The sequence below is a fragment of the Vombatus ursinus genome, unplaced genomic scaffold (genome assembly GCF_900497805.2).
Source record: "Vombatus ursinus unplaced genomic scaffold, bare-nosed wombat genome assembly UNPS02014893.1, whole genome shotgun sequence".
In the NCBI taxonomy this organism is placed as follows: Eukaryota; Metazoa; Chordata; class Mammalia; order Diprotodontia; family Vombatidae; genus Vombatus; species Vombatus ursinus.
Window position 1 is genome coordinate 8,588,017 of NW_020954671.1, and position 26,309 is coordinate 8,614,325.

General features: G+C 35.4%; 1 protein-coding gene across 5 annotated transcripts in view; it reads right to left on the reverse strand.

Annotated features, from left to right (window-relative positions):
• PPP2R5E (protein phosphatase 2 regulatory subunit B'epsilon) overlaps window positions 1–26,309 on the reverse strand; it is a 152,711-nt gene that overhangs the window by 59,968 nt on the left and 66,434 nt on the right. For all 5 annotated transcript variants that reach the window (XM_027842856.1, XM_027842853.1, XM_027842852.1 and 2 more), the window contains exon 3: window positions 13,372–13,568. In XM_027842856.1, coding sequence (XP_027698657.1) covers window positions 13,372–13,568 — 197 coding nt within the window. The remainder of the gene's footprint in view (window positions 1–13,371; window positions 13,569–26,309) is intronic.

Here is a 26,309-nt window from a genome sequence, read left to right on the forward strand (position 1 = left end):
TCTATGGCTTGTTCAATTTCTTTTTCTAAGGATAGATTAGTTAAATTTTCTATTTCTTAGTCTGTTAACCAGGGTATTTTATATTTTTCCAAATATCTATACATTTAATTTAACACTTTGGTTGGCACTTAATTGGGTGTTTCCAACAATTTCCTTTATTTCTTCTTTATTTGCTATGTGTCCTCATTTTTCATTTTTGATACTGGCAATTTGATTTTTCTCTCTTTTAAAAAATCAAATTACCTAACATTTTATAGATTATGTTAATTTTTTTAAAAATCATCTCCTAACTATATTAAGTCAATAGCATTTTATTGTCAATCTCTTTATCTCTTTATTTTCAAAATTTCTACTTTTGTGTTTAGTTGGGCCTCCTGAGCCATTACTTCTCTAGTTTTTTCTAGCTGCACATCCAGTTCATCAATTTCTTCTTTCTACCTTTCGTTGATGAAAGTATTTAAAGAGATAAATTTCCTCTAAGGACTGCTTTTATGATGGCCTTTCAGGACCCAGGTGAGCTACAGGTCCTCACTGGGTCCACACTCACAGAACCTGCCAGATCCTCTAATCTACTGACTGACATAGTCTTTAAGAAATCAAAGTCCTCGCTACATCATAATGAGATGTTAAAATAGGACATTAACAGAGAGACTCAGAAATAAAAAGTTGTCACCGAGTGGCCACAAGAGCTTCTGAAATCACCTATTAAGGCATGGCCTTAATTTTGGGCCACAAGAGCTTCTGAAATCACCTATTAAGGCATGGCAGAATTGTATTCTGCATCAGTAGAAGAACCCATAAAGATGAAATACACTAAATCTAGTCAAGAAAATCCTTTAGGAATATGAATGATGATGCCCCCTAAAGTACCTATTTTACAAAATTGTATTTTCTCTATCTAGTTTTAGACCTGCACTTCACTTGGTACTTCTAGAACTTTACTTCGTTCGTGATTTGAAGGTTATAATCTATAGCAAAGTTTGTTCATAATGCTACAGCTGAGAGATGGGGGACAGGGAAAGGGAGGGAATAGAACACTAATAACTAGGTTAAATGATGTTATTTCAAGTTTTTATTCTATAACTTTATTTTCTGTAAGTATATTCAAGGAATAATCTGATTTATTGCATATCTGAATCTGTTTAATAAAAGGATCTGTTATAAAAGCTCTGCTGACTCTAAGTTCAAATACAAACTTCTATGATTATTTAAAATCCTTCAAGACCTAATTTCAACCTATCCTTCTAGAACTTATTATACATATAATGCTGGACCATCTCCAGTCATCTTGATCTATATCTGGCCACTGGACCCAGATGGCTCTGGAGGAGAAAGTGAGGCTGGTGACTTTGCACAGCCCTCCCTCACTCAAATCTAATTCAATTGCAAGTCATGTCATCATCTTCCTGATGTCATGGTCCTCTTGGAGAACAAAGGACAAACCACAACCTGTGAGTAGTCCGAGCTGCCCCAATGGGGACCCAGCTGGTCAGCTCCAAGTGGGCAACTCAGTTTGTCCTCTCCTCTCCTTTCCTCTCTCCTCCCCACGTGAGGTACCATGCCCTTACCTAAGGGTGTTCTGCCCAAAGGAAAGCAAATTTTGATGGCTGAATCCTACCTAGTTAACTAGTTTACTGGCTAGATTTCTGTCTTAAAGAATTTCTGTCTTAAAGACCATGTTTTAAACCCAATTCACTCTGGCTCTCATTGACTGGACAACAATAGGTCCCTGCCCAAGCACCACTTAATTTTGGGGGCCCTCCTGGCTCAGAGTGAATATAAATAGTAATTGTTTCTCTTTTGGCCAATAACCCTGTGGGTCTTCCCTCTCAGTTTGATATTTTTTTTCCCTTGATAGTCAAGGGACCATCCCTTGACTCTCTTCTTAAACAGGCCCATTCACTAAATGGGTGTTGCCTCACTCAAAGCAAGAACTTGGAAAGACCTTAGCTTAAAAAGGCCAAGGTCTCCCACTGTATCCTGGGCCATGTCCAGTAATCCTGATCTATATCTGGCCACTGGACCCAGATGGCTCTGGAGGAGAAAGTGAAGCTGGTGACTTTGTATAGCCCTTCCTCACTCAAATTCAATTCAATTTCAAGTCATGTCATCATCTCCCTAATGTCATGATCTGCTTTGAGAATGAAAGACAAACCATACAATACATATATATAGTCATTCAAGTACTTCAGGGAAAGCCAAAATGACCTTTTCACTCTTCCTAACACACATTCCATATTCCATATCTCTCTTCCATGCTTCTTCACAGGCTATCTCCCAAGAATGGAAGACATTCTCTCCTCCCCTCTGTTTCTTAAAAATGTTAGTTTCCTTCAAAGCTCAGCTCAAATGCTAACTCTTACACAAGACTCTTCCTAATCCCTCCACCTTCAACTGCTTGTGCCTATAACCCCCTCCACTACCACAAAATTACCACTCATTAACTCTGTCCTTAGTTATATGTGTTCATGTTGTTCCTCCATCCTCTCCCTCTTCCCCAGGAATGATGCTCAGCACATTGCCCAGCACAAAACAGACACTTAATAAATACTGTTGACCAAGTCTCATATTGCCATAACTTTTCTTCACATTTTTCTTCAGAGAGAAGTACATCTACTAGTAATATGAAGTGACTACTTTAGGAAATGGTTTCTTAACCTGGGGTCCATGGATAGATTTCAGGGGTAGAAGATTAACTTAGATGTTAAAAAAAAAATACCTTTATTTTCATTAACTATTAACTGAAAACTTAGCATTTCCTTCAATTATCAAAAAATATTACCATAGTCCATAGGTTTCACCAAGCTGCCAAAGGGGTCTATAACATGCAAAACCATTAAGAAGCCCTACCTTTGGGCATTACTACTTTGACAACTATTTGGTAAAATGTGTAATTCATTGTTCCATTTCTATTCACAAATTTATTCTACAGACTTAGTATATATTGACATAAAAAATGTTGAAGAATGAAACTTATCTCTTAAAGAATCTTATTCTAATGACTTTCCCCTCAACCAGATAGATCCTACGGGTATGACAGGTATGGTATTTGGTAAAGAGGTTATACCTTTCAAAGGTCCGTGTCTTTGTACTGTCCCTTGGGTAGAACAAAGATGCTTTTTTGCTTTCTCCCTATTCTGTAATCCATGATGGATCAGTCCTCTTTCTTTCTTCCCTATAGCCTAAAGAAATTGATGTGTTGTGGAGAATTAAATAGAGAAAATAAGGAGAAGATCTAGGAAAATAAAGGGAATAAGAACATAGGGGCTTAATCACTTACTTGAACAATGCAATTGAAAAAAAATGATTATTAAAGAAAATCGAAGGCAGTCAATTGGCTCGGCTCTCTTCTCAGCACTGTCAGTCTCTCTCATGGCTGTAATTAAGTTTGCATCTTTGGCCTAGAAACTGCCTACAAATAAGCTCTGTTTTGTGTATTTTGCTGTCCCCTCAAACTCAACATTGTTCCGACTAAACTCACCAGTCTTCCACCTAAACTAGCTTCTCTTTGCAATTCCTCACTTTTGTTAATGACTTAAATTCTTCTGATACTCTCTCTCTCTCTCTCTCTCTCTTCCCCCCATCACAAGATGGAATTTTCTTTTTCAAAATGTTTCTTCATTCATTCTTCTGCATTTTCCCAGCAATACTATCCTGGTACAAGCCCTTACTGACTAGATTAATTCAAAGTCTCTTGACTTCTTACCTAAAACCTACCCCACACATGGCTGCTTACCAGATTAAGTGAACATAATTTTAATTAGGCTCAAAAACCTACAAGTGTCTACAGGCTAAAAGTTAAACTGCACTGTCCAGCTTCATAATCTGAACCCACTGCATTACGCCCATTACATCACCACTCACACTATCTATTCAAGTCAGGGCTGTATGTCAAGTTTCCATGTCATGAACAGGAATTTCACACACACACACACACACACACACACACACACACACACACACACACACACACACTGCCCAGCTTCATAATCTGAACCCACAGCATTACCCCCAGTACATCACCACTCACACTATCTATTCAAGTCAGGGCTGTATGTCAAGTTTCCATTTCATGAACAGGAATTTCATACACACACACACACACACACACACACACACACACACGCACACACACAGAGCAAATAGAGTTTCAGGCAATTTCTACCCGTTCAAAAGATGACAGCTAATTCCATAAAAATAATTTCTCTTTCTAGTCTGTTTTCTCAGCTCAAAACCATCAGGGAAATATTATTTCACATACACAAACAATCTTAAAGCAACTACATCCAAAATTGGAAATAGAGCAGTGAATCCAGCACTGATGTTTGCAGATATTAAATCCTAGACTCCAAAAATAGAGGTGTAAACTCTGCAATAGTCATGGTACTACTAATACATCTAGATACTATGGGGCCCCTTCAGGGTAGCTTTTGGGGAAAAGGATCATACATTGATTTTATAGAATAACCATGGAATATCAGGATTTTATTATGTGTGTTTTAATTCAATTCAATCATCTCTTAATGGAGATATAGTATGAATCATTAGTTCATACAAATTCATGTAATAAATTCAATATAAGAAATAAAATTTATTAAATATCATAAATAATAAATAAATTTGAAATAATAAGCTATTAGGAAACACTGTCCAAACATTTCTTTCCTCACAGAAAATTATTTTAAGTTTTAAAATAAATCATTGCTGCAATTAAGGTATTCTGAATGTAACAAAATCAATTGCCTGTTTCAATATCTGTTCTGAACATGTTTTTAGCCCATCAGCTGATGTGATTTCATTTTGACAAATTATAAGATAAAATCTTAAAAACTTGAATTTGAAAACTATGCGGATGTTGATTATGACAAAGATATTAAGAGAAAAAAGCATACCCCATCTAAATTTCTAATTTTTTAAAAAAAACAAACCTCCTGATATATTAATAATGTAGATACTTTATGTAAAATTCAGATCATAACCAAAAATGAATCAGAAGTAACAATAAAAGCGCTTCTCTTTTTTGCTGCTATTCTTTCTTAAGACTATTCTATTCACAGTGACCCTTCATTAGTGTAACAAATCCCCAGGTTATGTGACAAGTAACTAAAAATAAAACTCACTTTATCCACGTGTGTTCTATGATCCTATGAGGGAGTTTGCCATCTGTCTGTATGTAGTTATCATTCCTTGCCCCTGATCAGGTTGTTTCACAATAAGCTGGATAACTGTCCAGGATGGAGTTTCTGGCAACAGGCCAGGGATGGGTGGCTTTAATGAGACTAAAAGGTATATATGCTTTATTCTTCTGTTTTTGAACTGGTGTCATTGACACTGATTTGGAAAAGAGTAGAGAGACAGTGTGGGCAATTCTAGTCAAGAAGCTGACCCTCAAACACAATAACTGATTTTTTTTTTTTAAGGAAACCTGAGTTTCTATACAACCGAACATTTTCAATATAACATTTGACCCAATTCTCTCCCCGAAACAAGCAAACAACTAGTCCTCCAAAAACAAAATAGTTCGTCCATTGTGGTATTAAAGACCAATCTTAAATTGATTTCATCTTTACTGAATCTGAGGTTATTATATTTTTATCAAGTTTTAAAAAACAGATTTTACTAAGGAAAAATTCCACAAGATACAGAATTTTAGGAATGGAAGATATCACAGGAAATCTGGCTCATATTCTTATCTTCTGGATCACATTGTTCCAAATTCAATTTATACCTTAAAATATACCTCGTCTTCTTTTTTCTGTACCTCCCTCTCCCCAAAAAACCCTTGCTATTCCCTACTCTGCAGTCATACTTCCTTCAAAAGACTCCAAGCTCATCTTGTCTTCCGCTATAAGCATTCTAGTTTCTCGTTTCCACTTCCTGATCTTTTTCTTTTATCAGCTCAAAAACTAATCTTCTTTCCTCACCCCCTCCCATCACATAAGTAACTTTTATTTGCTATTATATATATATATACATTATATATGTTATACATACATAATGTATGTATATAATATATATTATATATACATGTATATATATTTATATATACATACACTATGTATGTATATATGAATATTTATATATGTATAACATAATCTGATTTCCATTTGTTTCCTGAATTGGTCAGTTTTCAACATCCCCATTAGATGTTACCTGCTCTCCATTTTTCCCTTCTAATTTCCTATTTTAATCACCAGTGTTTTCATGAACAATATATTCAAGATATTATCATTTTCTCAGCTTTCTTTAGCTGACAGCATCTTCTGATACCATAGCTTCTTCTAGAGATCAAACTCACCAGGCATCATTCATATTTTTGACTCAATCATCTAAAAGTCATGTACAACCCAGTATTTAACACAGTGCCTGGCAATTGGTAGGCGCTTTATAAATGTTAGCTGACTGACTGACTGATGATATCGACTAAGATATGGGTCAAAGGGATAACAAAAGGAATTTCACATTCTGGAAAACACTCCTTACAATTCTGCATGTCTTTTTTTTTTTTTTTTTTTTTTTTTGGAAAAATGTTTTGCTCTAGAAGCCTTCTATGGCACTCCAAGTCCTCCAAATATCTCTAAATGACACTTTCAAAGAGTGAGAGAGACAAACACTAAGGGCTTCAATTGAAATACTGTAACAGATCTTATTAAAATTCTATTGCCAGCTAGTGGAAAAAAGTGTTCACGTTACAGTGAGATGAAAGATACTATTAGACAGTTATATATCATAGCCAGAGAGGTCACAGCTGTCAACATTTTTAAGTATATGGAAAAACCCAGAATAACTTTTCCAACAGTTAAGCTTCAAGTCTAGTTTTGCAAATGAAGTAAATGGCATTACACCTCAATTGTTCCCTGGATAACATACTTAACTTAAAATCAGAACTGAAGCAAAACCTCTAGATTAGACTACATATGAAAAACTCATCGACAGAGAAAACTTCTTAGGAAGATAGCAAATTGTGGGCATGTGCAAATGGTCATCTTTTGCAGATAAAAATAATCAAAAGGGAAAAATTAAGAGTTTAAAGTACAGTATCTGAGAATTAGTGGCCTAATTTCGTGTCCTTTTACTGATCCAAAAAAACCTTTAAAAACATATGCCATGAGCAAATAAAATAAACTATCACACTTCCTGATTAAATCAACAATATAACGAATAATTTGAAAGTTAGATAAGCTATATACTTGCTACAAATAAGCTTGCCTAGTATGAGAACCGTTTTAATGAATAACTGTTGAGTGTAATTTTGTAAGACATAAAATAAATAGGTGCTAAGTTTAATAGAGTTGCCTTAAGAAATCTTCTAGAAAAAGATGTAGGTGGTTTCTGAATTAGTTGACTAACCAAAACCAAAAAGAGTGGTGATTAATAAATAATTATAGAGGGTAAATATCTAGTGGCATACTACACAGCTCTGTGCTATTCAACATTTTAATAAAAAATTTGTATGAAAACACAGATGGCATGCTAATCAGCTTTTCAGATGATGCAAAGCTAGAAGGTATGGATAATATATTGAGTGACAGAATCAGGATATATAAAAATTCTTGATAGACTGGGGTAGGGGAAAGGAGTTAAACCTAATAAGATGAAATTTGATGCCACTAAACATGAAGTCCTGAATTGAGGTTTCACACACACAAAAAAAATCTATACAAGTTCTAGATGGGAGGGATAAAACTAGAAAGCAGCTACTGTGAAAAAGGGCAGGTAATTTTAGTGAACCACAAACTCACTAAGTGTGACCTATCCCACTCTGCTGTCAAAAAGCAAATGAGATCTTAGGTTATATCTAGAGTAATAGTAGTGCTAAACAACATCTGAAGCACTATGTCTAGTTCTGGGAATTTTGGAAAGGATGCTTAAAATCTAGAAAACATTCCGAGCCAGGTGATGAAAATAGTAAGGTTACTCAAAAATATGCTACATGAAGGAGAACAGGAAGAATGAGGAATAGAACTGAAAACAAAGTGACTAGCCATGAATTGAGGAAGGGTTGAATAAATTATAGCATATGAATATAATGGAATATTACTTTGCAATAAAAAATTTATAAAAGGGGCAGATTCCATCTAACGTGGACCTATGTATGAACCTATAGAGTAAAATGAACAGAGCAATTTACTCAAACCCCATAAAGGAAAACAACTTTGAAGGACTTGAGAACATTGATAAAAGCAACGAACAAGCACTCCAGAAGTATTTATAAAGTTCTAACCTCTCTGCTGGCGTCTAGGCTAGCACGTATATGTCCCCTAAATAGCTAGGCGGCGTGATGAATGGTGTCCTGCCTAGAGTCAGGAAAACTCATCTTCCTGACTTCAAATCTGGCCTCAGATAACTTCTCAGCTATGTGACCCTGGATAAATCATTTAACCCTGTTTGTCTCAGTTTTCTCATCTATAAAATAAGCTGGAGAAGGAAAACGGTAAACCATTCTAGTGTCTTTGCCTGGAAAACCCTAAATAGTGTTACGAAGAGTTGGATATGACTGAAAAAAGACTGAACAACAAGATAAACTCAACATGTCTAAACTTGAACTTATTCTCTTTCCCCAAAAATCCCTTCTGTGCTTTCCAAACATTTTCCAGACTTCCCTTTTACTGTAAAGGGCACCACCATCCTCCCAGTCACCCAGGTTCACAATCTTGAAAAGTCATCAGTCCATATCACTTCCAAAACCTACATATTCAAATGGCTGCCAAGTCCTATTGATTCTACCATTGCAATATCTCTTGTATATGCTGTCTTCTCTCTTCTGACACTCAACTACCTTGGAACAGGCCCTTATCACTTCACAGATGCATTACTGCAATAGCCTCCTGGTTGTCTCCCTGCTTCAAGCCTCCCACTCTAATCCATCGTCTACTTGGCTAACAGTGACCTTCCTTAAGTACACAGCTCCCCCAAACTCAGTAAAGTCCAGTGGCTCCCTATTACCTCCAAGGTCAAATATAAAATCCTCGGTTTGATTTTCAAACTCTTTATAACCTGGCTCCTTCTTAACTTTACCATCTTCCAATCCACTTTACTCTCTTCCATGTACTCTAATCCAGTGACCCTGGCTCTATCCACTGTGCCACCTAGATACCCCTGAGTTCATGACATGGATAACATATTTAACATAGACCAGACAACACTTCATTGGTATTTCACAGAAAGCTGCACAATTTCACCCATTAATGCTGGGAAGTTGCTGATCATGAGAAAAGATAAGAATCTAGCTGATCATCACTGAGCAAACAATAGTTTTAAGCTTTGCTAATGACTGTGATGCAATGTACAAACAAGATAAGATACTTCTCTGTGCCTCAATTTTCCTCTCTAAAAACAAGACAGTGACACTTTCTTCACAGAAAGATGTCAGTACTAAGGCAACATTATGTAAACTACTTTTGCTACCTAAAGAGACATGTCTTCAAGCCAGTACTAAGCTCCATTTTCCCAAATGGGGAGATGGAGAGTACAGGACAGAGGCTGGTGGAGAAATATGGGAGGTGGGGGAGTTTAATCCTAAATAGACAGTGCTTACCACCTAAAAAAAGGCAGAAAACAAAACAAAACAAAAAAAAAAAAGAATAGAGTACAAGAAGTGCTTGGATGATGTGCTGTGGTGACCACCAGTTCTATGATTCCCATTTTAAGAAACTGTTTAATAATTTAATGGCAGTGCTTTTCCTTTTTCTTCTTTCCAAATGTCTTAGCTCTCTTAAGTACTCAACAAAAGCAGCGGAGTTAACATTTATATAACATTTTAAGGCTTATTACTCACTTTTTTCTTACAATGTTCCTTTTAAATGTATAGGGAAAGCTTCATATCCCAATTCTACAGAGGAAGCACTGCTATTTTGAGGGGTTAAAGTGACCTGCCTGCCCAGGTATGGACAGCTTACCAGTGACAAGACTAGAATTGGAACCCAGGTCTCGTGACTTCACGGCCAGTGTTCTTTCTATGACACCATGCATCTCTTCAATTTACCTAATAAAAAAATGCATCATACATTTGAAACCACTATAATTAAGCTAAAAAATGAATGGTATACTTCCCAGTAGTAGCATCAGGTCTCTAGGTACCTCCTGGGAAAGATCAGTTATATTAAAAAAGGAGGCAACATGGTAGAGTAGATAGAGCACTAGCCTGAGAGGTAGGAACCTGGATTTAAATCCCATCTTTGACACTTACTCTGTGACCTCAGGAAACTCATTAACTTCTCTCAGTCTCCATTTTCTCATCTGAAAAGTGAGATGAAAATATGTATGCTTTCTATTTCCCAGGGTTATTGTGGTAAAAGCATTTTGTAAACCTTAAAGCACTCCACTAACAAGAGCTATTTAAAAAAAAAAAACCTGCATACACACATACACCACTGGTCAAAACTTATTTCTTCTCTTCCCTTTCTAAAAGGAAATTGTTCTCTTTTTTGCAGGAGTCCTTTATATATCAAAGGCAAAAGAATAATCATTTTTTGGTGGTGCTAAAATTATAGACAGTAGTCCTGAAGTTTGAATGCAATCACAGATTTCAGCAAACAATCTGAACCTAAGGAATCTTAAAGATAATATCTTCCCACTTTTGCAGATGAAGAAACTGAAAGCCTGAGAGGGGAAGAATTGGAATAGAAAAATCAGGAATCGAATCCAGTTCTTTTGATTCCAGACTCCTTCCAACCATACTACACTTCCTTCTGTCAACTTTCAAGTAATCAGTTTCAGTATCTGAGGATTTGATGAACAATTCCAAGCTCACTCTATTCCCACACTTCATAAATTTTTACACTTGGATAGTAACTCCTCTCTGCCTGGAATTTCAACTTTTTTCCTCCCAATCATTAGATGCTTCTGCCATGTCTCTTATCTTCTCAACAATCTTCAGTGTTTCTACTGCCTCTAGAATAAAATATAAGCTCTTTAGCTTGGGACCTAAAATCCTTTTCAATTTAGATACAGCCTTCTTTTCCAGGGACACTACTTATTCATTTTCTGTTACCCAAATTCAACAGTCCATTTCTTGCTGTGACCAAAATCTGGCACTCCCTCTCCTGCCTCCATGACTTTGCACTGTATCTATTCCCTGTGCCTGGGATACAGCCCCTCCTTACAATTTCTAGTTTCCTTCAAGGCTAATGTATCATTTCCCATGGGGCAGTTAGATAGTGCAGTGGCTAGAGCACTCCCCGGAGTCAGGGGGACCTGAATTCAAATCCAGCCTCAGACACTTACTAGCTCCATGTCCCTGGGCAAGTCACTTAACCCCATTTGTCTCAGTTCTCATCTGTAAAATGAGCTATAGAAGGAATGGCAAACCACTCTGGTATCTTTGCCAAGAAAACCCCAAGTGGGGTCACAGAGCGTTGGGCACCACTGATACTACTCACCAACAACAAATCATCTCCTATAGTAGTAGGTGGTTTTTTTTTTGACACCTTAATTGTTAGTGTTCCCTTACTCCTCTGGAACTATTGTCAAATACTCATCAGTTTAAATGCTGTATCCCCTCATTTTGCCTGTGTTTTTCTAGTATCTTGTACATAGTAGTTATTTGATAAATGTTGGTTGGATTGGATAACCCTGGAGATAAATAGCTTGAAAGCTGCACAAATCAATAACTAAAGAGGAAATTCACCCATTCTTTCAACAAATATTTATCAACTGCTATGTACTTATCATTATGCTAGAAACCATGGTAGATACATATAAGAAAGTAAAGGCATGGTACATGTCCTATGGGAACGAATGATCTGGAAGGTTTTATTTTGGTTTTTTTTTCTAATTCCTTAACAAAAAGTTAAAGAATAAAAAGGAGTATATGAATAAGTTTCAAGTAAATAATACAAACAGAAATTGCTACAGTTCAGAAGAGAAAGAGATTACGCTGGGCTAACGTGTTTGGAGAAGGTTGTATGTGAAATTAGGCCTTGAAGGACAAGCTTGATTTAGACAAGGAAGAAGGAGGAGGGTATTTCAGAAAAGGGCAAGTACAATCTGAGCAACCATAAAGACAGCAATGCGCAAGGGATATTCAAGGTCAATGGGGAGACCCACTTAGTTGAAGGACAGGGTTTTTGTTGAGGAGAGATAAAGCTAGAAAATTAGGTTGGATGTTGATCAAAGAGGTCCTTGAATGCCAAATTGAGAAGTATATTCAACAGGTAAACTCTTAAGGTTATGGTGATAAGGAATTTAAATCACTGACCCCACAGATGTGTTTTCTTACACATGTTTTCTTTGGACTAGAAACAAAAATAAAATATACTAGGATGGAACTTAAATTTTATTGGCATTCATCTAAGATAACCTTCATAAATCACCCCACTGCTTCTTCAATTGTGAGTGCTAGCTAGAATCATCTCAAACAAAAAACACTTTTAAAATCGCACCTTTTCACAAACTGTTTTTTTCCTCCTATATCCTTTTAATATAAATTTATAAAGCTAGATATTATAAAATCTAAGTATTATTCAGAAGTAAATCTTTGGTCAACACCCACAAGGCACAGTAGGTCAGATCCTCCTAAAGGTATGTAAACCAAGTACTTTTATAAAAGGTATATTAAATCCCTCAAACCACTGCAGTATCACTTCAAATTAGCATAATTAGAATACCATGAGTGTGATAGTTACAGTGCCTTCTTGGGTACCAATGAAAGCACTAACTCTACAGAAATCTACCAAAGAAATAAACACTGACAGTAGTTAAATGATTGTTTATGTCATGAAATGGCCAATACGTTGATCACTTTTTCTTCACTCTACTTATTTGTTAAGGGAGTCCAAGGAGGTCAGTGGGCAGTAATTGTGACAAATGAAAAGAAAGACTAAATAAAACTTATTTTTTAAAAATTATGACAGTCTATTAGTTCAGTGACTATAAAACTGATCAATCACACAGGAAGGATTTTAGTTAGATTCTCTGAATTAGAATTTTGTTAAAAGCTTAAAGATGTTTTCTTTCTCCACAATGAAGAGAAAAAAATAAATAAGATATCCAAAACTTGGAATATTTGTTCAAATAAAGACTTGAAACTTTCAATGGTCCTCCTCCTAGCCTCTTCTTTAAAAACACACATTCATATGCACGCACAGACGTGTACATACACATACATACACATCCAAGCATGGTCCTGGAAATAATGGTTTCAAATATAAAGTTATTAATCTTTCATTACTTTTATGATATAAGAAGCTGTGGATTTCATCCTCATACAATGCACTTCAGATATCACAGTGACTACTTTTGCTTAGTTACAGATAGAGAAGGCTGTATCTAATCTTTAGAAGCAACCTTCATTGGTTAGACAATAAACACCTGTGGGTAACTACGGAAGGAGCTGAAAAGTGTCCGCGATGTGAAAAAAAAAAAACTCACCATTCTAACTACTTCAGGGTAAGTCTGCTCTGTCAAACAGCCTCTGCTTATTGTAATGTAGTCCACCAGTTCATTAAGAGTGGAGCGCTTGTATTCTTTCATTTTAAGATCTGATAGCGTGTCCATGAAGTCAAAAATTACACAGCACTGCTGAAGTTTCTTTAGGAACAGTTCAGGCTGCTCTGAGGATGGAACGTCTAAGAAACAAAAAAGGAAATGTAAGTCTGTCATCAATTTCTAGGTAACAGGAATTCTCTGTTAAAGTCAGTTATTTCAAAAGAAAGCTCAAAATAGAGTTTACATGAAACAATGGTTCTGTAGTGTTAAAAAAAACAATTAGACATTTATGGGACATCTTATTTATTATGTGATTTATAATTTCGGCAACAATATTGTACCAAAAACAAATTTATATAATTTGCTATTGAAAAATAAAAGAGTTAACAAACTCCTTGGAGCAATTAGGAAGTTTTAATAAATTTCAACCAAATATTTATATCTTCATCCCCGATGCCCAAATTCTAACATGATTTATATAAATTGAACGACTCAAGCTTCCTAATATACAGTGGGGCAAGAAAGTTTCACTGTTGTTTTAAAATTAGTCTCACTAAAAAAAAAAAAATTAAAGCAAAAATGTTAGTCCACTCATGTTAATCCATGCTTACATCCTCGGTATTTAAATCAACTGTTTTTTGGCTTGTAGCCTACGAAAGTTAGATTTCAAAAAGCCAACAAGTTGAAACAATATCATAATCTAAAAGGAAAAAAGTCAGCCAGAGAAAGCTTGTATACTTGACAAAGATTCTAAATATTACACAAAAGTTTCAGGTTAATCAAATTCTACACGCAAAAAAGGAATCTGGTGTTCTATAAAACAAATCAGCTTCCCAAGAAAGGCTGACAAAATGGCTGCTGTCAAATTTATAAATTTAACTCATTAATCCTAAAATCATCTCTCAAAAATATGCAGATGGTATTATCATTATTATTATTCTCCCCTTTACAAGTGGAAAATTAAAGTGTCATTAAGATCACACAATGAACCAAATCTTTAACCACTTGACCATATTCCCTCTGCATTACACATGAAGGATTCTAATATTCTATTTTCAGCTACTTTTAACCATTCTCTCAGTCCTTGGTCATGCCCATTTTACAGTAATCACACAGAATGAGGCCATCTGTTTGTTCATCAATAGCAAGAAGAACATGTCAATGGACCACTTCTGTCTAGTTACCATCAACACAACTATATCAAAAAAAAAGCAAGAAAGAGCAAGAAAAAAATTTATAAAAAGAGAAATTTCATTTGTAAGAATAAATACCTTTAAAAAAAACATGAAGAATTAACCTACCTAGAAATACATATGACCAATACAACGCCAACTATAAAACTATCATGATTGAAATCAAGGAAGCCCTAAATAATACTGGAGGAGCATTCAGTGTTCATGGATGGTTTACATTAACAAAGTAAAAATGACCACTCCCTAAATAACCTAATATATTAATGCAATACCAATCAAAACACCAAGGGGTTTCATCACAGAACAGGATAAAATTATAATAAAATGCATATTTTAAAAAATCAAAGAGTAAGAACTAGAAAGAGAAATTAAATTCAAAATAACTAAAGAAAGTATAAAATATTTAGGAGTATATCTACCAAGACTCACCTAAGAAACATATGAATCCATTTATAAAACACTCTTTTCAGAAATAAAGACAGACCTAAATAATTAGAGAAATATTGATTGCTCATGGGTAGATGAAGCCAGTATAATAAAACAATGATACTCCCTAAATTAATTATTCACTGACATGTCAAACAACCAAAGGATTCTTTTATAGAGCTAAAAAAAAATTGTAACAAAATTAATATGGAGGAAAAAAGGTCATGAAGGGTAATAATAAAAAAATGGAAAGAAAGAGGGTCTAGCAGTAGCAGATCTCAAACTAAAGTATAAAACAGTAATCATTAAAACAATATGGTAGTGGTTAAAAAAAATAAAGAGGTTGATCAGTGAAATCAAAACTTAGGTTCAAAAAATATAGAAGCAAATCAACAAAATAGAATAATGTTTAATAAACCCAAAGACTCCTGATACTGGGGTAAGGACTCACTGTTTGACAAAAACTGCCAGGAAAACTAGAAAGCAGTTTGGCAGAAATTAGGTACAGATCAACATCTCATACCATATGCCAAGATTAATGATATGTACACACATGACTTAAATGAAAAAGAGAACATTGTAAGTAAATTATTGGAGCAAGGAAAGAAGTCATGATTGAACAAGTAATAAAGAGCATCATAGAAGGTAAATGGAAATACTGATTACATATAATTAAAAAGTTTTGCACCAAGTTTCTCTGATAAAGATCTCATATCCAAAACATATGAGGAATTGATTCAAGTTCCTTAGACTAAGAGCCATTCCCCATCAGACCAAATATTTTTCAAAGGAAGAAATCCAAGCTAACAACAACCTTATAAAAAAAAGTTCCAAATCACTAATAGAGAAGTACAAATTAAAACAACTATGAGGTTCCACCTCATACCCATCAGATTGGCAAAGATGACCAAACAGGAAAATGACAAATGTTGGAAGAACTGCTGGAAATAGGCACTAGCTCTTTTGGTAGAGCTGTGAAAATGATCCAGCTATCCTGAAAAGCAATTTGGAACTATGCACCATATGTTTTTAACCCAGAGATACAAAAATAATGATAGCCTCTCTTTTCATAATAATGCCAAACTGGAAAATGAGAAGAAATCCACCTATTGGGTATGGTTAAAAAAAAAAAAAACACTACATATGAGTATAATAGAATGTTATTGTGCCATGAGAAATGATGAAATGGACAGTTTCAGAGGAAAACTGGGAAGACCTGTGCAAATTAATGCTGAATGAGGGGAGCTGAACTATGAGAAAATTTATATAATAACAACATATAAAAGAAAACAACTTTGAAAGACTTTAGAATTATGATCAACACAATGATAAACCACGAGTTTATCCATGAGGACTGAAGATGAAACAGGCCACCTACTCCCAGTCAGATTAAAATGCAGAATAGGACAGACATTTTTGGACACAGGCCAGTGTCAGAATTTATCTTGTTTACCTATACACATTATTGAGTGTTTCTTTTCTTTTTACAGTTCAAGAGGGGGAGGGAGGAAAAGAGGTGTGGCAATAGGGGAAAGAGATAAGTAATCACAAAAGTAAATAAATTGGGGAGAGAAAGGCAGGCAGGCACAGCTAGGTGGATAGAGTGCTGGGCCTGGAGTCAGGAAGACCTCAGAAACTTACTAGCCCTGTGACCCTGGGCAAGTCACTTAACCCTGTTTGCCTCCATTCCTCACCTATAAAATGAGTTAGAGAAGAAACTGGCAAGCCACTGCAGTATCTTTGCCAAGAAAATCCCAAAAATGGTCACAAAGAGTCAACCATGACTGAAAACAACTAAACAAAAATAAATTTTTAAAAACAAAGAAGCAAGAACATAAAGCAGCACAATGAGGTGAGGATGGAGGGAAACTGATGAAGGTTGATTAGTACTTGCAAACTTTAAAATATATTATGACTAGTTATTCTCAAAACTAATGGATATGAGGGGGTTTTTTTCTTCAAGAAAAGCAAGAGAAAAAAACCCCAGAGAAATGAATTGACAGAAGAAAAGAGAAATACTAGAAATGCAATCAAATAACTACAAAAAGATTAATTAACTTAGAGAATATGAAAACTGGTGAAAAAAAATCATTATTTAACAAATGTAACTGGAGAAACTGGTTAGTACTGGGTGGGACATTAATTTTAGATCCATACCTCATACCATATATCTTAGTGGATTTTAGCTGCATAATGAACTTAAACCATACAAAGGAATTATATAATCAACATGAAAAAAATGAAATAAGATGTAATCTCAATTATGGAAAGATGACTTTTTCTATTAAACAAATGTAATTATTAGAGATGTGATAAATGTGCAAGACAACACTGTGACACTGATGAAAAACTCAGTCATAGTGGAACTGCTAGCCAGCAGGATCCTTTTAGAAAGCAATCAGAAAAAAAACAAAGTTCAAAATTAAATCATACTATTTAACATTATCATTTAATTGCTTATAGTACATCCTGAAAAGTCTTCATATTGAAAAGCTATCTGTTCAAAAGAATTTTATAGCAACTTCTGTAATTAAGAATAAATTATAAGCCACTTCAACATTAAACAATGGGGAAATGGTTAAATAAACTGTGGTATATTAATGTAATGGGATACATAATTATTTATATTAATTAATATATTAATATATAATAATATATAATTTGAATATATTATATAGTGTATCGTATATAATATAATTATAATATCTTGATTAATTAATAATTAATATTAATGAGGCAAATAAATTAGGAAAGAACTTCATGAAACAATACCCCCAAAAAAGCAGAACAGAAGGAACAAAATGTAACTAAATACAATTCCATAAAACAAAATTAACGAAGACAACTGATGGAGTTATGACATTTTATATGATGAAATTCACTTATTTAAAGGTAAATAATTAGAAAGCAAATTTAATTGATCTACAGATCATAGGATCATAGATGTAGAACTCAAAAGGCCCTCAGAAGCTGTACAGTCCAAGCCCCTCGTTTTACTTATGAGGACACTGAGGCCAAGAAAGGCTAAGTAACTTGCCCAAAATCATGATGACAGGAAGAGGCAAGACTTAAATCCATATCCTCTAACACCACAGCCAATACTCTCTCCATGAAGTCATACTAAATTAATATTAATATTAAGCTTATAATAATTTAAGTGAAGAGTTTTTAGCTCTTTATAACTCAACAGTTATATTATACCACTGTAGAGCCCCACCCCCACATGCACACCTCTACCCCATCATTCAATGCCAGTCAACATTATTTGGGCAAGGAAAGGAAAGGAAGGGGATAGGGGTGTCATACATATAGAGAACTCCCAGGTGAGAAAACTTCTTCTACCAATGTACAGTGTTGGACGGGAGTCAGGAAGAGCTGAGTTCAAATCCCTCCTCAAACACTTAATAGTTAAATGATCCTGGGTAAGGCACTTCTCTGAGTTTCTTTATCTGTAAAAGGGGTATTTATAGCACCTACCTCACATGGATATTGTCAGGGTCAAATGAGATTACACATGTAAAAACACTTTGCAAACTTAAAGAGCTATATAAAAATAGTTATTATTACGAGCTTATAATATGAGAGAGTTCCCTCAAGGAAGCAGAGGTTAAGTCTCATGCAGTCACAAGGCAAGTATATGTCAGAGGAAGGACTTGAACCCAGGTCTTCTTGGCCTCAAGAACAGCTTTATATACATTATACCATGCTTCCCCTGACAGAAGCACCCTAGAAAGCATGTGCACATGCACAGACACAGGGACACACAGACACACATAGACACAGACACAGACACACACACACACACACACACATTCTGAAAGCACAGGTTTCTCCCTGCACAGATAAAATGAAGGGTCAATAAATGAATCTAATTTCTCAAATGAAATCATAAACACCATAAAATCCAAGTTAAATATGGACATTGTGACATCTTATTACAACAGTAAACACACCATCGTAATAATAATAACTAATGTTTATATAGCACTTTAAGGTATGCAAAGTACTTTACATGCGATCCTTACAACAACTTTGGGAAATAGGGTCAATTATTATCCCCATTTTACGGATGAGGAAACAGAGGTTAAGTGACTTACCCAAGGTCACATAGCTATAGTCTAAGGTTGGATTTGAATTCAGAGTTTCCTGACTCCAGGCCTGCTCCATTTATTTTTAGCACCACCTAGCTACTAATATCTTTTAAAAGACTTTCCTTCCTTATCTTTAAAGATATTAAAAATATTTTTAAATATTTTTCAAAGTCAGTGACCCTCATGGCTCCAAATCAATCAGACTGAAAGATGAGACCTTGCAATAGGGTGGTAGAATCAAACTTTTGAGCCTCATTTAAATAAGCTTGTTGGATACTTTACCAAATAATGTAATTTTAACCCCTAATATGCTTCCCTCCCTCAGTTAGTCCAAACAAGAACCTCATTTGAGACCTACTCATTTTTTATACCCCTAAGCAGCCTTCTCCAGGAAGGCTTCCATGACTGGAAATATTCTCCCATCCTATCAAACAGTAAACGTTCCTGTCCCTCAGCTCACATTAGTATTCTCTATTGGGCATTTACTAATTTACCAAGGTTTTTACTATCATTATTGTTGTTTTTGTAACTTGTATAATACATTTTAAATTCCATGAGGAGAAAAACTGTATCTTATCTAAACTTTCTCCCTTAGGCAGCACTTAATGGTATTCTGCACATAGAAGACATTTAATAATGCCTACAATTTATAAATTTTATGAAATAGAAATGGGCTGTAGTAAAGAGACAGTAGACAAAGCACAGAGAACATTAGATCAACTAAGAAAACATGAATATGAGCCCTGAGTGCCATTATTACCTAACTATATGACAGGAACAAATGACAAGCATTTTCACCAGTTGTCTCCCATACCTAAAGTACTCTTCCTCTTCATCTCTAACTACCTCTTCATCTCTAACGTCATCTCTAATTCCCTGTCTTCTTTCAAGAATCAACTAAAATCTCAGCTTTACTCAGTATTCCTCCCTCCCCTTAATGCTAGTGCCTTCCCTCCACTGATTACCTCCAATCTACCCTATATATATATAAATATATATAAACATATGTAAACATATATATATATATATATGTATATCTTGTTTGTACATAGTTGTTTGCATGTGTTCTCCTCCATTAGAACATGAGCTTTTAGGGCAGGGACTGTTTTTGCCTTTCCTTAAACAATAATAATAATAACAACAACAACAACTAACATTTATGCAGTGCTTACTATGTGCTAGGTACTGCGCTAAACACATTACAATTATTATCTCATTTGATCCTCGAAATAACACGTTGAGGTATTATTCCCCCTTTATGGTTGAGGAGACTGAAGCAAACGGTGATTGAGTGAAATGTGGGTTGCCCAGTTATTAAGTGTCTAAGGCCCAATCCGAACTCATATCTTCTCAACTCCAAGTCTGATGCTCTATCCACTATACCACCTAGCTGTCCCATATTGCTGCTTAATTAACAGGCTTCCTCTGCCAGTTTCCTTACCTAAAAACTAAAGATAATATTTAACACTACATACTTACCCAAGTTGCTGTGAAAAATCAAACAAAATAATATATGTGAAAACTTTATGAAGTCTAATGTAATACAAAAATAAGGTGGTAAATGGAACTAATTTGAACTTCTCTATAACAGCTGTGTGATCTCTGCCTTTCTTCTTCCATTTCATTACTATCTTTTTTTTTCCCCAAAGGCTCATATTTACATCACACTCTCTATCTATATCTATGAACTTCAAACTTTGAAACTGATGTGTGTGATAGAATGGAAAAAACACTGGGAAGCATTTTGTGGGGTCCTTCACACCCCAAGAATGCAAAGGTATTAAAGAGAAAGGAACTCAACTCATATTAATGAAATATTTGTTGACACTAGTCCTTTTAAAGACAGTATAAATATTATAGGCCAATTAAAAACATTTTCAGGTTTAAAGATGTTCATTTTAAAATATGCAAAACGAAGCCTACTTTAGCTTCTTTATTCATCAGCTTCAGTTATTCCTGAACTAACCAATGTTTTAAGATAGATTCATGGTCCTGCCATGTTGTAAAGTTTTGCCAATGATAACATCAGAAAGCTTTGTTTCTAGGACTACACATCAAATTCATCACAAGTTATGAACAAATAAAATGGCATAAGGCAAAGTTAAGACAACTGTATTCTTTAATCATTTGAAAGTGTTTGATGTTCCATGGTCCTACAAAAATGTACCACACACATTGATTATACAAAATACCACAATATACTCACACACGAAGTCATACTCATGTATATTAACTAACAAAACTGGACCCAAAATGAATGTCATTTATAACATTCAACAGCTATTATTGATAATTCTGCTTGACTTCTTAGAATTCTAAATGGTTGGGGAGGAAAGAGATAATCTGGACAGCCCAGGTCATATAAAAGAGCTGTCTGAAGAAGCATGACTTGATAGCATCTTTTTTCTCCTGATAAATGCTCATAGAGCAAACAGATATTCAAAACCTGACCTCAAAGGCAAGAACTAGTAGAAGATTCCCTTTCATTTTCGCCTCCCTCCTCAGTTTATTCAGTCAGTCAAAAGCCATTTATTAAATGTCTACTATGGGCCAGGCAATAACCAATAGCTATGCAATATTATCAGACCAAACTAGCACCATTAGGAAATAAAAGGTTACTGTTAAACCATCCTTTCAGATTTCACTGTTTCTTGGAAGCGAAACTTTGACCACAGAGAGCTCTTTATTAGGTTATTAGCATAATTTTTTAAGAGCTTTATCTGTCAAAATTGCTAACAAGATACATATTCAGATTATAACCTTAAGCTGTGGTTGACAGTGTTATAACCAGACAGTATTGAATCAAAATTATTGAATAATATCAGGTAGATATGAAAGGAGAAAGAGGTTCTTGGGAATTTCTCCCATGGAGAGATGAAAGACGACCTTGAACAGAATAAGGAGAATGAAATTATGTGGGTTATTTGGAGAAGTCTGGGCTAATTAGGATGGTCAAGTTGAGTTTGGAAAGGAGAAATCTGACAAAACTTTGGAGAAATGGAGGAAAATTCAAAGAACAATTAATTACCAGGCCCCGGTACTGATCTGATTTCTACTTCCGGTGGAAAGAAGAATAAGATCAAGGAGAATTCAGGAGTAGAATCTGAAAAGGTGCTAAAACAGACAAAGGTAAGGTAATTGGCAATATAAGGCAAAGTTAAGTAAGGAATAAATGAGGAAAGTAAAACAAGTAGAGGGTTAATCAAATAGGATGGTTGGAGGGGACAAACTGCTGAGACAAAGAGGTTATTAGTGAATGGCAGAGGAGAAGGTGGGTGTGACCTTTGATGAGACAAAAGAAAAGAATTCCTAGGGTACTCAAGCTATCAAGAGGTGATAATTGGCTGTAAAAATTTAACCAGATGATTAAAGTCTAGGTATAATAACCTTCAAGTTGTTTAAAGAAATAAGGCTGAAAATCTCAAGCATTATGGAGAATAGAGGGAATTGTGCAGCGATTTGCATCTTGCAAAAAGTTTGCATTCTTACCACATGAGGGTAACTGCTATCTGTTCTAAACGTAAGGTGATCTCCCTCCTGGAAGAACTGGTGAAAGAATCCTTTTCTACATTCCAGGTTGTAAGATAAAGGGGAAGGGAACAAACATATTTCAGGCACTGTGCTAAATGCTTTAAAAATATTATTTCATTTGATCCTCACAACAATCCGAGGAGGTACAGTGCTATTATAATCCCTATTTTACTGTCTCAGAAACTGGGGCAGAGGCTGTTAAGTTATTTGTCCAGGGTCAAACTGCTACTAAGTGTCTGAGGCGAAATTTAACTCAGGACTTACTGACTCTACACCTCCTATCACTTAACTATAAGGGAAAATGCAGCGCTCCTGGAGCAGCTACTAACCTTTTTTGTGTCGTGGACCCATCTGGCAGTCTGGTGAAGTCTATTTTAGTAGCCCTTCCCTGAAAATGGTTTCAAATACATGAATAAAATAAAAGGATTACAAAGGAAACAGTTGTCAAAATATTTTTTAAAAGGTCAAAGACCTCAGATTAAGAACCCCCTGTCCTAAAGTAAACAGAAGAGTGGGGGGTGGAGAAAGGAATCTGATGGGGAGGAGGGGAAATCTGACCTTTTTCAAGATGATGAATGGAAAAGCAGTTATATATATCAAAGATGATGGGAAGGAAAAGGACAGCTATACAATTAGAGTTTAAAAACAGATTGGAAGCTGTTCCGAAAAACGAGAAAGCTAGATGCTCTGGGTAAAAAGAAGTTGCTTGTCCTCCAAAGAATGATACATTACAACCAAAGAAGTTGTCAACTGAGAGTTCACAGTAAGGGTCAGAAGAAAAAGAGAAGAGCATGGTCCTGACAAGAAAGGTCTCTTGTACTCTGGGTGCAATAACATTAATGGCCAAAATCAAAATGTCATTTTAAGGTTTTCCAAATGTTTCTGCATGTTATCTCATTTGATCTCATTTGTCATTTGATGACAGATATAACAAAAAGGATACCACAACTTATAAAAATGGATATAAACTCCCCACTTCTGGTGATCTGTGTGAGTAAAAAATGACACTTCCAGAAGAAACCTAAAAAGTACTGTCAACTATGAAGTCTTGGGCAAAAACTGAACCATAAAGTCACAGGTTATGATTTCCTTGCTATCACCTCCTGAAGGAAATGGATACAGAGATGAAAATTAATTTAGGAAGTAAGAGGCTAGCTAAGAAGGTGGCATCTCAGTATGGGATTTGGATTTCTATACCATGGCTTACAATGGAGTAATGAAAGATTCCTGGCCAGAGAGGGAGTGTACCTAACAAGGGCTGATAAGAACATATTTACAAAGTACTTTCCAATAAAATCAAAAGTGCTTTAAACTAAAAGGGATAGGAAAAGGAGATTATTTTTGTAAAGCTATAAAGTCAGAATAGTAGCTAAGACATCCAGAAAGTCACAGGAGACAAAATCCAAGAAAAAAGTAAAAACTCCTGGCCTCAAATGTCAACATAAATGTCCAAAATTTAGTTAACAAACAAAAGGTCCCTAATTCACGGCCCTTATTACTACTATATCATGCTTCTGTTTCCTGAAAAAAACTAGCTGATACAGTTGGTAACATCTGAAAGACTATAGGGATAAGCGGTCAAAGGATATGAATAGGCAGTTTTCAGATGAAGAAATTAAAGTTATCTATAGTCATATGAAAAAAATGCCCTAAATCACTATTGATTAGAGAAATGCAAATCAAAACAACTCTGAGGTACCACATCACACCTATCAGATTGGCTAACATGATAAAACAGAAAACTATAAATGTTGGGGAAGATGTGGGGAAATTAGAACATTAATGCATTGTTGGTGGAGTTGTGAACTGATCCAACCATTCTGGAGAGCAATTTGGAACTATGCCCAAAGGGCTATAAAAATGTGCATACCCTTTGACCCACCCATACCACTTCTAGGGCTGTATCCCAAAAAGATCAGAAAAATGGGGAAAGGACCCACATGTACAAAAATATTTATAGCAGCTCTTTCTGTGGTGGCAAAGAATTGGAAATTGAGGGGATGCCCATCAATTGGGGAACGGTTGAACAAGTTGTGGTATATGAATGTAATAGAATACTATTGTTCCATAAGAAATGATGAGCAAGTGGACTTCAGAAAAACCTGGAAAGACTTGTATGGATTGATACTGAGTGAAGTGAGCAGAATCAGGAGAACGTTGTACAACAGTAATTGCCACATTGTGTGATGACTAACTTTGATAGACTTAGCTCTTCTCAGCAATGCAAGGATCTAAGACATCTCCAAAAGTCTCACGATGGAAAATGCTATCCACATCCAGAGAAAGAACTCTGGAGTTTGAATGTAGATCGAAGCATACTATTTGCTCTTTTTTTTCCTTCTTTTTTGTTTTGTTTCTTCTTTCTTGTGGTTCCTCCTATTGGTTCTAATTCTTCTTTACAACATGAGTAATATGAAAATATGTTTAACAGAAATGTATATTACAGCCTATATCAGTTTGCTCACCATCTTAGGGAGGGAGGCAGGGAGGGGGAGAAAATTTAAAACTCAAAAACTTATAGAAGTGAATGCTGTAAACTAAAAATAAATTAATTTAAAATTAAAAAAAAAAAAGACTAAGGGGAACAAAAAAGAGGAAGCCACAAAATTAGAGAACGGCAAATTCTAAATTTTCAAAATAGGGAAGAGAACAAAGTCTATTGGCTGTGAGCCAGTGAGCTTAACTTCAACTTCCGAGAGGTGGCTGAACATCTAAGAAAGGGAAGCAATGGTCATAAAGACCCAGTTTGACTTCATCAATAACAGGTCACGCCAAACTAATCTCATTTCCCCCTCCCTTCTCCTACAGGCTGACTACACTAGTAGATGAGAGGAATGCTATGAATACAGTTTGCCTAGATTTCAGCAAAGCCTTTAATAAAGCATTTCACATTATACTTGTAGATACAATAAACAGATATGGATTAGACAATAATACAGTTATAGAGATTCTCAACTGGTTGGCTGGCCAGTCTCAAGAACCAGTTAATGGTTCAACGTCAGTGAGGTTTGCAGTAGAATGTCTCAGGGATCTTAACTATTTAGCTTTTTATCTTTAACTTGGATAAAAACACATGCGACCCTGGGCAAGTCATTTAACCCCATTGCCTAGGCCCCCAAAAAATTAAATGGAAATTTTGGGGGAGTTTGGTGGAAGTCACAGACAACACACGAAAGTCAGCAGATGACATGAGGGCCAACAGACAACACAGAGCCTATAACCAAATACTTAACCCAAATTTTACAATAAGGTACTGTAAATGCCCCATAAAAAGAAAAAGAAAAAGTTCAAGACTTCTTCTCTGGTACAATGGAAGAGCCAAAAAATTTTACTTGGACTTTCCATATCTCAGAGGTGCCACGTCCCTAAACCCCCATGATGTGGAAGGGATAACTGTACTGCATATCTAAAAGATACCAAATCTGTTTTTGAAATGCTATTTCTGAATCTCAGTTGGGCAGTTTTAATAATGGATCCCAAATTCTCAAAATACTGAACTAAGTAGATGGTCTCTAAATCACGTATGCAATGAGAGACATATCAAAGCACCCTGGTTCGCAGAGTATGCTATTAAAGCACCTAAAACATGGTACTGAGAGCTGAAAAGGACTTTAGAGATCATATAATCCAATCCCTTCAT